The sequence below is a fragment of the Bufo gargarizans genome, chromosome 1, assembly GCF_014858855.1.
Source record: "Bufo gargarizans isolate SCDJY-AF-19 chromosome 1, ASM1485885v1, whole genome shotgun sequence".
Lineage (NCBI taxonomy): Eukaryota > Metazoa > Chordata > Amphibia > Anura > Bufonidae > Bufo > Bufo gargarizans.
Window position 1 is genome coordinate 415,846,164 of NC_058080.1, and position 13,308 is coordinate 415,859,471.

General features: G+C 43.9%; 1 protein-coding gene across 1 annotated transcript in view; it reads left to right on the forward strand.

The window, feature by feature from the left end:
• SH3GL2 (SH3 domain containing GRB2 like 2, endophilin A1) overlaps positions 1 to 13,308 on the forward strand; it is a 160,803-nt gene that overhangs the window by 98,192 nt on the left and 49,303 nt on the right. The window contains exon 2 of the mRNA XM_044286483.1: positions 5,388 to 5,456. Within this exon, the coding sequence (XP_044142418.1) occupies positions 5,388 to 5,456 (69 nt within the window). The remainder of the gene's footprint in view (positions 1 to 5,387; positions 5,457 to 13,308) is intronic.

Consider the following 13,308-nt stretch of genomic DNA (forward strand, 5'->3'; position numbering starts at 1 on the left):
ATCTATGGGTTTCCAAATTTAAACAATGCTGTAAGAGGGAAGGAATTTATTATTATAAATAATAGAACATAATTGCAAAAATAGTCTATGGCACTAGGGGAATTTTTTTAGATATGATCTCAAAGATGGGAATACCCCTTTAAGTGATTCAAAGGAAAGCAAAATCTTCAAACATTTTCAGTTTATATAGTGAATGTTTGAGTTTGTAAAGAAGAATACAAACACTGCTATTTTTTTGAACAGTCTTAATATTCACAGAGAAACAACACAAATTTGATATCTTTTTCTTAATGTTTTGATTTGGAATAGAATGTGTAGTGTTCCCAATGCATTTGTGTGTATGGAAATAAAAGCTATTAGAAGGATTTTCAGCTTTATTCACCTTTTTTTTTAAACACACTGCTATTATTTTGAACACAACTGTATGCACCATTGACTTACATTGGGTTTCACGCCAGATCCGTCTTGCTCCGTATCCCATGACACACTCAAAAATGCATCTTGCAGCGTTTTTGTGTGCATCATGGGAACGGAACGGAATGCATTCTGGTGCACTCCATTCCATTCAGTTTTTTGATAATGAATGGGGACAAAACTCCACATTTTTTATTTTATTTTTTTTCTCACTGTTTTTGGCTCCTAAAAAAATTCCATGAAATTCATGCGTCTTTAACAAACTGTTCAGGTGGCTTTTTTTTTTTTTTTTAAGCAGATGCTTTTTTTTCCCCAGTGAAAATCATCTGATTAAGGCCTCATGCACACGACCGTTGTGTGCATCCGTGGCCGTTGTGCCGTTTTCCGTTTTTTTTTCGCGGACCCATTGACTTTCAATGGGTCTGTGGAAAAATCGGAAAATGCACAGTTTTGCAGCCGAGGCCGTGATCCGTGTATCCTGTCCGTCAAAAAAATATGACCTGTCCTATTTTTTTGACGGACAACGGTTCACGGACCCATTCAAGTCAATGGGTCCGTGAAAGAACACGGATGCACACAAGATTGGCATCCGTGGCCGTAGGTTGCTTTCATACAGACGGATACGAAGATCCGTCTGCATATAAGCTTTTTCAGATCTAAGTTTTCACTTTGTGAAAACTCATATCCGACAGTATATTCTAACACAGAGGCGTTCCCATGGTGATGGGGACGCTTCTAGTTAGAATACACTACAAACTGTGTACAAGACTGCCCCCTGCTGCCTGGCAGCACCCGATCTCTTACAGGGGGCCGTGATCAGCACAATTAACCCCTTCAGGTGCGGCACCTGAAGGGGTTAATTGTACTATCATATCCCCCTGTAAGAGATCAGGGCTGCCAGGCAGCAGGGGCAGACCCCCCCCCCTCCCCAGTTAGAATATCATTGGTGGCCAGTGCGGCCCCCCCCTCCCTCCCTCTATTGTAATAAATCGTTGGTGGCACAGTGTGCGCCCCCCCATCACCGGCCCCCCCTCTCTCTATAGCAGTAACAACATTGGTGGCCAGTGTGCGGCCTCCCATCTGACCCCCGCCGCCCCCCCCCCGATCATTGGTGGCAGCGGAGTTCCGATCGGAGTCCCAGTTTAATCGCTGGGTCTCCGATCGGTAACCATGGCAACCAGGACGCTACTGCAGTCCTGGTTGCCATGGTTACTTAGCAATAGTACAATAGTAGAAGATTCATAGTTACCTGCTTGCTGCTGCGATGTTCGTGTCCGGCCCGGAGCTCCACCTACTGGTAAGTGACAGGTCTGTGCGGCGCATTGCAAAATGAACTGTCACTTACCAGTAGGAGGAGCTCCCGGCCGGTCACAGACATCGCAGCAGCAAGCAGGTAAGTATGAATCTTCTACTATTGTACTATTGCTAAGTAACCATGGCAACCAGGGCTGCAGTAGCTTCCTGGTTGCCATGGTTACCGATCGGAGCCCCAGTGATTAAACTCGGACTCCGATCGGAACTACGCTGCCACCAATGATCGGGGGGGGGGGGGGGGTGATGGGAGGCCGCACACTGGCCACCAATGTTGTTACTGCTATAGAGGGAGGGGGGGGGCGCACACTGTGCCACCAACGATTTATTACAATAGAGGGAGGGAGGGGGGGCCGATGGGCGCACACTGTGCCACCAATGATTTATTACAATAGAGGGAGGGGGGGGGGGTCTGCCCCCTGCTGCCTGGCAGCCCTGATCTCTTACAGGGGGATATGATAGTACAATTAACCCCTTCAGGTGCGGCACCTGAGGAGTTAATTGTGCTGATCACGGCCCCCTGTAAGAGATCGGGTGCTGCCAGGCAGCAGGGGGCAGTCATGTACACAGTTTGTAGTATATTCTAACCTGAAGCGTCCCCATCACCATGGGAACGCCTCTATGTTAGAATATACTGTCGGATCTGAGTTTCACGATGTAGCTCATATCAGACAGTATATTCTAACATAGAGGCGTTCCCATGGTGATGGGGACGCTTCAAGTTAAAATATACCATCGGATTGGAGAAAACTCCAATCCGATGATATAAAAGAACTCCAGACTTTACATTGAAAGTCAATGGGGACGGATCCGTTTGAAATGGCACATATTGTGTCAACGTCAAACGGATCCGTCCCCATTGACTTGCATTGTAATTCAGGACGGATCCGTTTGGCTCCGCACGGCCAGGCGGACACCAAAACTACTTTTTTTTCATGCCCGTGGATCCTCCAAAAATCAAGGAAGACCCACGGACGAAAAAACGGTCACGGACCTACGGACCCCGTTTTTGCGGACCTTAAAAAAAAAATGGTCGTGTGCATGAGGCCTAAAAAAAATAAGAAAAAGGTGCAGGAAAAACCGTTGTTTTTGTACTACCATTCAGTTGTTTTAGTTGTGTGGGTGTCAATAATTTACCTAGCCAAGATGCTGTGCATGGCTGTGGGAGGGTTGCTGTGCCAAAAAATCAAGCCCCAGCTGGTCGATATATCAGTGAGTATTGAAGCCAAACCAATCGGGTTCCTGGCTCAGCATCCAGTCCTAGAGCAAGACAGGGGATTTAAATGGTCACTAATGTTTCACACTAGTACAAGTGATCACAAGAAGCTTTGTGATTTTTTTTTTTTTTTGTTTAAGGGCAATCTGTAAGCAGTAAATGAGTGAGACGGGCAAGGGCAGAGAGACTGCACAGCTACATTGGAATGTTATTTCTCATTCACAAAAATACAGGCCAGTACTTTATCTGTAATGTCCTCTATTATTCTGGGGCTGCTTCTGAGTGACTGTGAGGTAGTTAGGAAGGAGATTTTCCCTTACTTTTTGTGTGTGCAGTAAATGGCAGCTAGTCTCCACCCGCCATGCCTGAGAGGACTGCAAACTAGATGTTCAGAAAGCATAGAGGAAAACTGCAAAAATTTCAGATAAGTCATATAATGGCCATTGTTGTTTACTGATTAATGAAAAGATTTTTGAACACACAGTGCTTCTTTAAGCCTGGTGTCAGGTGTTCTGGATCTGTTTGTACCTCTGTGCTTTGTACTTGAAGGTAGCCCTTTGTGTAATGACCTTGGCTTGTTTTCTGGATTAACTTCTCATCTGTTGATTTGGCTTCCACTGAGTCTCCTAGTATCTGGATTTATGGGTTAACCCATTATTTGCTGAGCTGGCTTTTACTTATTCTCCTGGTATTCTGACTGTGGCTAGTTTCTGGATTAACCTCTCATCTGCTGAATTGACTTCTGCTGATTTTCCTAGTATTCTGACTGTGGCTAGTTTCAGGACTAACCTCTTGCCTGTTGTTTTGGCTCTGTCTATCTCTCCAGGTTCTGACCCTGCTTGTCTACTACTCTTTGCACCCCTGTCATTCTTGTAGGTCTGCTTCTAGTGAGCTTGCACCAGTTGTCTGCTACCTTACTCCAGTTTCTTCTTACAGTGGGTTGATACGTTGTAAATAAATAAGTTATGACATAATATTTTAAATGTTTTGAGGCTAATGTGCACCATTGTTTTGTTTGGCATGAAAGGGAAATACAGCAAAAATCCCACAAATATGGAAACTGTGACTTTTTAATGCAATGTAGCTTTAACTTGAAGTTGACTAAGCAATTTGCCCTTAAAGGGGTTGTCCGGGTTCAGAGCTGAACCCAGACATATACGCTCCTTCACGCAGACAGCGCCTCTGAGTGGAGAATCGGAGCATTTCATGCTCCAATGCTCTCCCTTACCCTGTGCTGCATCACTCAGGACAAGGGCTGTTCTGTTTTATGTTTACACTGCTAGGCAGAGACTTCTGCCTAGCAGTGTTCCCAGGGAAATCAGGGTAGTGTTAAATAGGGTAGTGTTAAAGCCTGCCCATTAGTGCCAGTGATGTCACTGGGCTCACTGCTAGGCGGAAGCCTCTGCCTAGCAGTGTAAACATAAAACAGAACAGCCCTTGTCCTGAGTGATGCAGCACAGGGTAAGGGAGAGCATTGGAGCATGAAATGCTCCGATTCTCCACTCAGAGGCGCTGTCTGGGTGAAGAAGGGGTTATGTCCGGGTTGAGCTCTGAATCCAGACAACCCCTTAAAGGCAGTGTACAAGGACCCTTAGCTAGGAAGGGATACCAAAATTATTTTTTCTGGGCAGCAGATTGTAAAGAGGGAGCTGCTGCCCAGAAACAATGAATCTGTTATTAATTGCAGTAGCAATTGCTTTTCCCAATTCAGAGGAGATGATTGTTGATGTAGCTCTCCCTCCTCTGACTAAGGCCTCTTGCACACGAACGTGTGCACCCTGTGGTCGTGCTGCGGCCCGCAATGCACGTGGGGTAGCCGCAACGGATCGCGGACCCATTCACTTTAATGGGGCCGCGATCCGGCCGATCTGCAAAAAGTTAGAACATGTTCTATCTTTTTGCGGAACGGAAGTACGGGACGAAACCCCATGGAAGCACTCCGTAGTGCTTCTGTAGGGTTCCGCTCCGTGCTTCCGTTCCCCACCATTCCGCATCTCCGGATTTGCGGACCCGTTCAAGTGATGGATGCGGAACGTCACCTGTGTATTGCGAATCCGCAAATGCGGTCCACAATACGGCAACGGGGCGCACACATTCGTGTGCAAGAGGCCTAACAGGCAATTATAGAGAACAAACAGATCGTTGGTGATAATTACCTTGTCAGTTGGCCCATGCAAAGGGACCTTAAGAGCAGGGTCTGTGTTAACATTGCATGGGCGTATTGTAATTATGATGGTTGCTAAGGGGCCCATGGTTATTTTTTTTGCATGAGGCTCCAAGATCTCTCTCCTCATGTGAAACATAGCAACCAATAAGTCACCAGGAAATTGTGATGTATGCATTTAGTGTCTTAAGACCATGCTTCTGTATAAATATTTTTATTTTAAGACAGAGAAAATGTTTTAGTTTTGGGACATTTTAATAAGTTTTCTTAATTTTCTTACAGAAAGTGAGTGAAAAGGTTGGAGGAGCTGAAGGTACCAAGCTAGATGAAGACTTCAAAGAAATGGAAAGGGTAAGTGTCTGTGTCTACACACTTAGTTTCTTTTGTACGAGAGGTTGCCTCACCTGACATCCAATGTAGTTAGCCTCTATTCTTGAAATTCTTAATGTTTTTTTTTTGTTTTTTTTTTATATAGGGTTGTACTTTGTACTAGGTTTTAAAGGCATCCTCTTATCCACAGGATAGGAAATAAGTGTATGATTGGTGGCAATCTGTCTACTGGAACTCCTCTCATCATGAGAATGGGAGTTCCTTTTTTCTCCCCATATGAATGTGGCGGAGATTGAGTATGGATACTGACGCTCCATTAATTTCTATAGGGCTGTCAAGTAAAGATCCTCACCAGTCTCCAGCAGTCCAATAGAAATAAATGGACTGGTAGTGCACACACTTGATTGCCATTCCATAGAGGGAGACACAGGATCCATGTTCTCGCGAATGATGTAAGTTCCAGCTGTCAGTCACCATACAGTGACCTTGTAGTAGTCAAAGTCTAAGGCCGCTTTCACACGGGCGTCAGATGCGGGTGCGTTGCGGGAAAATGCACGATTTTTTAGCGCGAGTGCAAAACATTGTAATGCGTTTTGCACGTGCGTGAGAAAAATCGGCATGTTTGGTAACCAAACACAAACCGGGACTTCTTCACAGAAGTTCGGGTTTGGGTTAGGTGTTGTGTAGATTTTATTATTTTCCCTTATAACATGGTTATAAGGGAAAATAATAGCATTCTTACTACAGAATGCATAGTACAATAGGGCTGGAGGGGTTAAAAAAAAAAATATATATTTTTTAACTCCCCTCTAATCCACTTGATCGCGCAGCCCGGCTTCTCTTCTGTCTTCATCTTTGCTGTGCACAGGAAAAGGACCCGTGGTGACGTTACTACGCTCATCACATGGTCCGTCACATGATCCATCACCATGGTAAAAGACCATGTGATGAGCGCAGTGACGTCATCAAAGGTCCTATGCCTCACAGATGAAGGCAGAAGAGTGGATTAAGGTGGGTTAAATTTATTTGTATTTATTTTTTAACCCCCTCCAGCCCTATTGTACTATGCATTCTGTATTCAGAATGCTATTATTTTCCCTTTATAACCATGTTATAGGGGAAAATAATAATTATCGGGTCTCCATGTAGACCAAGCCTCATTCTTACATTTCCAGGAGGAAACCGAGGAATGTCACAACAAGGAATTCTAAGTATAAATACTCCCATTGGTATCTGATGTCTTATGCACAGATCCATGTAGAGAAATCTTCCCATCTTGGAGAAAATTCCTTTCTTTTTAGAGAGTTTTCAGGTGTCTGCAGATGCAGAAGACTTTGTTGCAGAAACAGCAACTGAAAATCGGTCCCATGGGGTTGTTTTGGCCGCAGGTGCATAGATTTTTGCAAGCTCTATTCAGATAATTGGAACAGATTTTTAGTTGCAGAAATTTTCAGAAACAAAGTTTTCTGCATGTGAAGACACCTGAAAACTCTAAAAAGAAAGGAATTTTCTCCAAGATGGGAAGATTTCTCTATATGGATCTGTGCATTAGACATCAGATACCAATTCTGGAGCATTTGTACTTTGAATGTGAAGGCTCCCAGAGTCGAGAAGTCATCAATATTAAAGGGGTTGTCCCACTTTGCTTTTTTAATCTTACCAGCAGTAGATGTCCTGATAACTTCCTGGTTCGGCCCCCAGACAACCTCTTTAAAGGGAACCTGTCACCGGGATTTTGTGTATAGAGCTGAGGACATGGGTTGCTAGATGGCCGCTAGCACATCCGCAATACCCAGTCCCCATAGCTCTGTGTGCTTTTATTGTGTAAAAAAAACTACGATTTGATGCATATGCAAATTAACCTGGGATGAGTCCTGTCCCTGACTCATCTCACATACAGGACTCATCTCAGGTTAATTTGCATATGTATCAAATTTTCTTTTTTTTTTTACACAATGAAAGCACACAGAGCTATGGGGACTGGGTATTGTGGAAGTGCTAGCAGCCATCTAGCAACCCATGTCCTCAGCTCTATACCCAAAATCCCGGTGACAGGTTCCCTTTAACAGTGATGTTTCCTTATTAGAGGGGTTCTGTAGTAATTCCCTTCACTTCATATAAGAGCACTTGCGGAATGTGAAGAAAGCGAAGGGAAAAAAATTACATCTATTACGGCTTTAAATGTAATAAAGAAACAAGAAAGGTTTGCTGTGAAGTTAGTGATATCATTTGTGACTTTAATTATGGAGTGGAATGACGATCACAGACAGCCAGCAGAGAGGAAATGTGAGACTCTGTATGTTAGCAGTGTGAGGGTTCCTGAGAGGTCTAATTCTCGATTTTCATAACCCAGGAATATAATTATTCACAAGACCTACGTGGTTTCTACAGTCACACATTACACCTTTTCACAGTCTGGCACTGCTGTGACATACAGTGCCGGCTCATCACAATGATTTCCTTCTGACAACCATACATTTGGTATTTAGAGTCTAAAATCCACTGTAATTCTGCCATGTACTGGGTCATTGAAACTCCTGCTGATTTTCCTCCCATCATTCATGTGCAAACCTTTTCGGAGAAACGCAATGTGCTGCAGGCACAATAATGGCGGATTTCTTTTTATCTTCAAAATGCAGCTCGATACTGTATGTGCACAAAATGGATAGTGATGGGAAAGTAGTCATCTTGCTGCATCGGGAATCTGTATGGAATTGGTATATACAATGCAGTGATTTTTTTAATGTCTATTGCCAAGTTTCTGCAGGAACATATGAGCAGAGCCCTAATAGTTAAGGTACCACAGGGCATGTAATCACTGCTTAATGTTGGAGCCAGATTTTTAGCCCCACCACAAGGCCTTATGTACATGAATTAAAGGGAACCTGTTACATTGCACATGGTGTTTGAGCTGCCGGTAGCATGTTATAGAGCAGGAGGAGCTGAGCAGATTGATATCTAGATTTATGGGAAAAGATTCAGTATAAGGCCTCCTGCACACAGCCGTTGTGCGGACGTTCCGTGCATTGGCGGCCGCAATTGCGGTCCCCAATGTACGGGCAACATCTGTGCAGCGGGCCGGACCCATTCAACTTGAATGGGTCTGTGGTCTGTCCGCAGCGCAAAAAAATATGACCTGAAGCACTCCGTAGTGCTTCCGGCGTTCCGTTCCGCATCTCCGGAATTGCAGACCCATTCAAGTGAATTGGTCCGCATCCGTGATGCGTGGTGCACACGGCCGTGGATTGCCGACCCGCTGTTTGCAGGCCGCAATACAGCCGCGGCTGCCCAACGGCCGCGCCCATGAGGTCTAACTTGTATTTTATCCATTAACCACTTCACATCTGGGCCATTTATCCCCTTCCTGACAGAGCTTAATTTTGCAAATCTGACGTGTCACTTTATGTGGTAATAACGCTTTTACTTATCCAAGCCATTCTGAGATTTTCTCGTGACACATTGTACTTCATGACAGTGGTAAATTTGAGTCTATATATTTCATCTATATTTATAACCTAATCCAAAATTTACCCCAAATTTTGAAAAATTTGCAATTTTAAAATTTTTTATTTCTCTGCTTTTAAAACGGAAAGTGATACCTCATAAAATATTTATTACTTAACATTCCTGTCTACTTTATGTTGGCATCGTTTTGTAAATGTCATTTGATTTTTTTAGAACGTTAGAAGGCTTAGAATTTTAGAAGCAATTCTTAAAACCCACTTTTTAAGGACCAGTTCAGGTCTGACGTCACTTTGTGGGGCTTACATAGTGGAAACCCCCATAAATGACCCCATTGTAGAAACTACACCCCTCAAGCTACCCATAACTGATTTTACCAACGTTGTTTACCCTTTAGGTGTTCCACAAGAATTAAAGGAAAGTGGAGATGACCTTTCTAAATTTCACTTTTTTGGCAGATTTTCCATTTTAATCCATTTTTTTTCTTTAACGCATCGAGGGTTAACAGCCAAACGAAGCTAAATATTTATTACCTTGATTCTGCGGTTTACAGAAACGCCCCTCATGTAGTCGTAAACTGATGTAAGGGCGCACGGCAGGGCGCAGAAGAAAAGGAGTGCCATATGGTTTTTGGAAGGCAGACTTTGCTGAACTGGTTTTTAGATGCCATATCCCATTTGAAGCCCCCCTGATGCACCCTTACAGTAGAAACTCCCCAAAAGTTACCCCATTTTGAAAACTAGGGGATAAGGTGCCAGTTTTATTGGTACTATTTTGGGGTACATATGATTTTTGATTGGTCTATTTATTTATTTATTTTTGAGGCAAGGTAACCAAAAAATTACAGTTTTTGGCACTGTTTTTATTTTTTACTTTTCACAACATTCATCTGACAGGTTAGATCATGTGCTATTTTTATAGAGCATGTTGTTATGGACACAATGATATCAAATATGTCTACTTACAATTAAAAAAATCATGGGCATCGGCGCGTGTGAAAATGCCCATACTATTAAAATATAACAATCTTAAAGGGGTTATCCCATCATAATGATCACTGTTAAATCTGTTAATGATTTGACAGTGATTATTTTTGTAAAAATTAACAAATTCCCACCGATTAGGATAAAATTCATCCCCACTTACCTTATTGTTGTGACTCGGTCTCCCCTGGTTACGGCCACCGCTCTTCTCCAAAATCCCGATGGTCGCGCTTGCCCAGAAGACTCCTTCTTTTCTCCCGGCCGGGCCGCTCGCTGTCCTGAACGCGCACGCTGCCGCGCATGCGCGACAGTGACTTCTTCCGGGCCAGAATAGTACAGAGCTGTGAACGCGCATGCCGGCTCTGTACTATACTGGCCAGAAATAAGTCACCATCACGCATGCGCGGCGGCGTGCGCGTTCAGTCCAGCGGGCGGCCCGGACGGGAGAAGACTTCAATCAAGATGAAGCCCGCCCCCAGCCAGAATTCAGGAAGTGAACGCGCGGTGGCAGCAGGTAAGTATAAAAACGTAAAGTGGGATAACCCCGTTAATGGCATACGGCAAATGGTGTAGCGGGGCAAAAAAATAAAAACTTCAACTACCCAATAATTTCTTAATAAAAAGTGATCAAAAAGTCGCACACACTTAATTGGTATCACTGAAAAGAACAGATCTTCCCGCAAAAAATTAGTCCTCACAGCCCCGTACACATACTTCAGCTACAGAAAAGGGGGTCAGAATATGCTTATGGAAAATTATTCAACTGTGGTATTGTTGGAACCCTACTGACCTGGAGAATGAAAATAACAGGTCAATTTTACCGCATAGTGTACAGTGTAAAAAAAAAAAAAAACCTTTATCAGAATTGCGTTTTTTTTTCCCAATTCTACCCCATTTGGAATTTTTTTTCCCCTGCTCCCTACTACATTGCATGCAACCTTAAATGATGCCATTAGAAAGTGCAACCTGTCCCGCAAAAAATAAGCCCTCATAAGGCTATGTGAATGGAAAAATCAAAAAGTTAGGACTATGGGAAGGCGGGGAGGGAAAACCGAAAACACAAAAATTTAAAATCCCAGGGTCCTGAAGGGGTTAATGTAGATGGCTGTGAGTTCGAATCCCAGCATAATCATTTCAAAAATAGAGGCTAAATAAAACTTAAATAGATACACCAACCTTTTTAATTTGTGTAACTATTATTTTTTGTTGGGAAAGGTGGCAACCCTAAGGCCTCTTTCACACGGGCCTCTTATTTGTGGCCCGGATAAGAGGTGGGTGCGTTGCGGGAAAATGCGTGATTTTTCTGCGCGAGTGCAAAACATTGTAATGCGTTTTGCACTCGCGTGAGAAAAATCACGCATGTTTGGTACCCAAACCTGAACTTCTTCACAGAAATTCGGGCTTGGGATTGACCTGTGGTGACGTCAGATCACATGCTCTAATCACATGGTCCATCACCGTGGTGATGGAGCATGTGATCTGACGTCACCACAGGTCCTTTAGCCCACAGCTCATCATTCAAGAAGTAAAGAGACCGGGAACTACACGATCAAGAGGAGAAGGTGAGTTAACTTTTTTTATTTATTTTTTAACCCCTCCAGCACTATTATACTATGCATTCTGTATTCAGAATGCTATTATTTTCCCTTATAACCATGTTATAAGGGAAAATAATACAGTGAATAGACTGTCACCTAGCAACCATGCATGAAAATCGCACCGCATCCGCACTTGCTTGCGGATGCTATGCGATTTTCACGCACCCCATTCACTTCTATGGGGCCTGCTCGTGTGAAAATCGCACAATATAGAGCATGCTGCGATTTTCACTCAACGAACAAGTGATGCGTGAAAATCACCGCTCATGTGCACAACCCCATAGAAATAAATGGGTCAGAATTCAGTGCGGGTGCAATACGTTCACCTCACGCATTGCACCCGCACGGAAAACTAACAGAACCCCTGCTCCTCTGTGACTCCCATAACCTTTTTTTTTTATAGTTATGTCTACAGAGATGTGTGGGGGCTCATTTGAGGGAAATCTGTCTTTTGACAATACTATTTTGGGGTGTGTATGACTTGATCATTTTTTACTCAATATTCTTGGGCGATAAAGTGATGAAAAAAATGGCAAATCAGCTTTTTTTATTTTTTGTGTTACATCCTTCACTATATGGGCTAACTTTTTTAAGATTTTAATAGTATGGGTGTTTTTGCATGCGACTATGTCCATAATGTTCTTTTTTTTTTTTTGTAAATTTTTTGGGAAAGTGGGGTGATTTAACGTTTGAATTTTTTTTATATTTTCAAAACTTATTTATTTTTTCTCCTTCTCCCGTCCGCCCATAGACTAAAAACGTCCGGCAGGTGGTTCTATATCTCTGAATGGTCGTTCCTGAATGTTCATTCAGAGACTGCAGCTGCATGGTAACCGTGCAGCTGCAGATCGGGTTGTTAGTGACAGCAGGGCAACCCTTAGAGAAGCCAGGGACAGTGCCCAGGTGTCCCTGCCTTCTAGATTGCTGTATACACAGCGCTCACCGAGCACTGTGTATACAGTGCAGGAAGTCGGAGTCGGGCGAGTGCAGGAGCTGTGAGGTCTTCTACAGACCTCAATCAGCCCTGCACTGAGGCTGTACAGCACAGTATAGTGAACAGCCTCTCTGGGGGAGTATTTCTCCTGTAACTTGGGCTACTATGTCAGCCTCAGTTACAGGAGAAATCAACAGTGAAAAAAAAAAGTTAAATGTCCCCCAGAGGTCTTGTATGACCTTATGGGGGACGAAAAGTGTAAGAATTTTTTTTTTTTTAAAGGGCTTCTGTCACCCCACTAAAGTGTTTTTTTTTTGGGCTAGTGAAATTAGTTATATTGCGATATATCACAATATAATTGTGTTACTTACTTTGATCCAGCAGTTTCTGCAAAAAACGAAGTTTTATAATATGTAAATTCGGTCTCTAACAGCAAGTAGGGCGGCTACTTGCTGCTAGCTGCTGCAGAAATCCGCCCCCTCGTCGTGTTGATTGACAGGGCCAGCCGGGATCTCCTCCTCCGGCCAGCCCTGTCGGCATTTCAAAAATCGCGCGCCTCTGTTGATTCGGCGCAGGCGCTCTGAGATGAGGAGGCTCGTCTCCTCAGCACTCCCTCAGTGCGCCTGCGCCGATGACGTCTTCTATTTCGGTGATGTCATCGGCGCAGGCGCACTGAGGGAGTGCTGAGGAGACGAGCCTCCTCATCTCAGAGCGCCTGCGCCGAATCAACAGAGGCGCGCGATTTTTGAAATGCCGACAGGGCTGGCCGGAGGAGGAGATCCCGGCTGGCCCTGTCAATCAACACGACGAGGGGGCGGATTTCTGCAGCAGCTAGCAGCAAGTAGCCGCCCTACTTGCTGTTAGAGACCGAATTTACATATTATAAAACTTCGTTT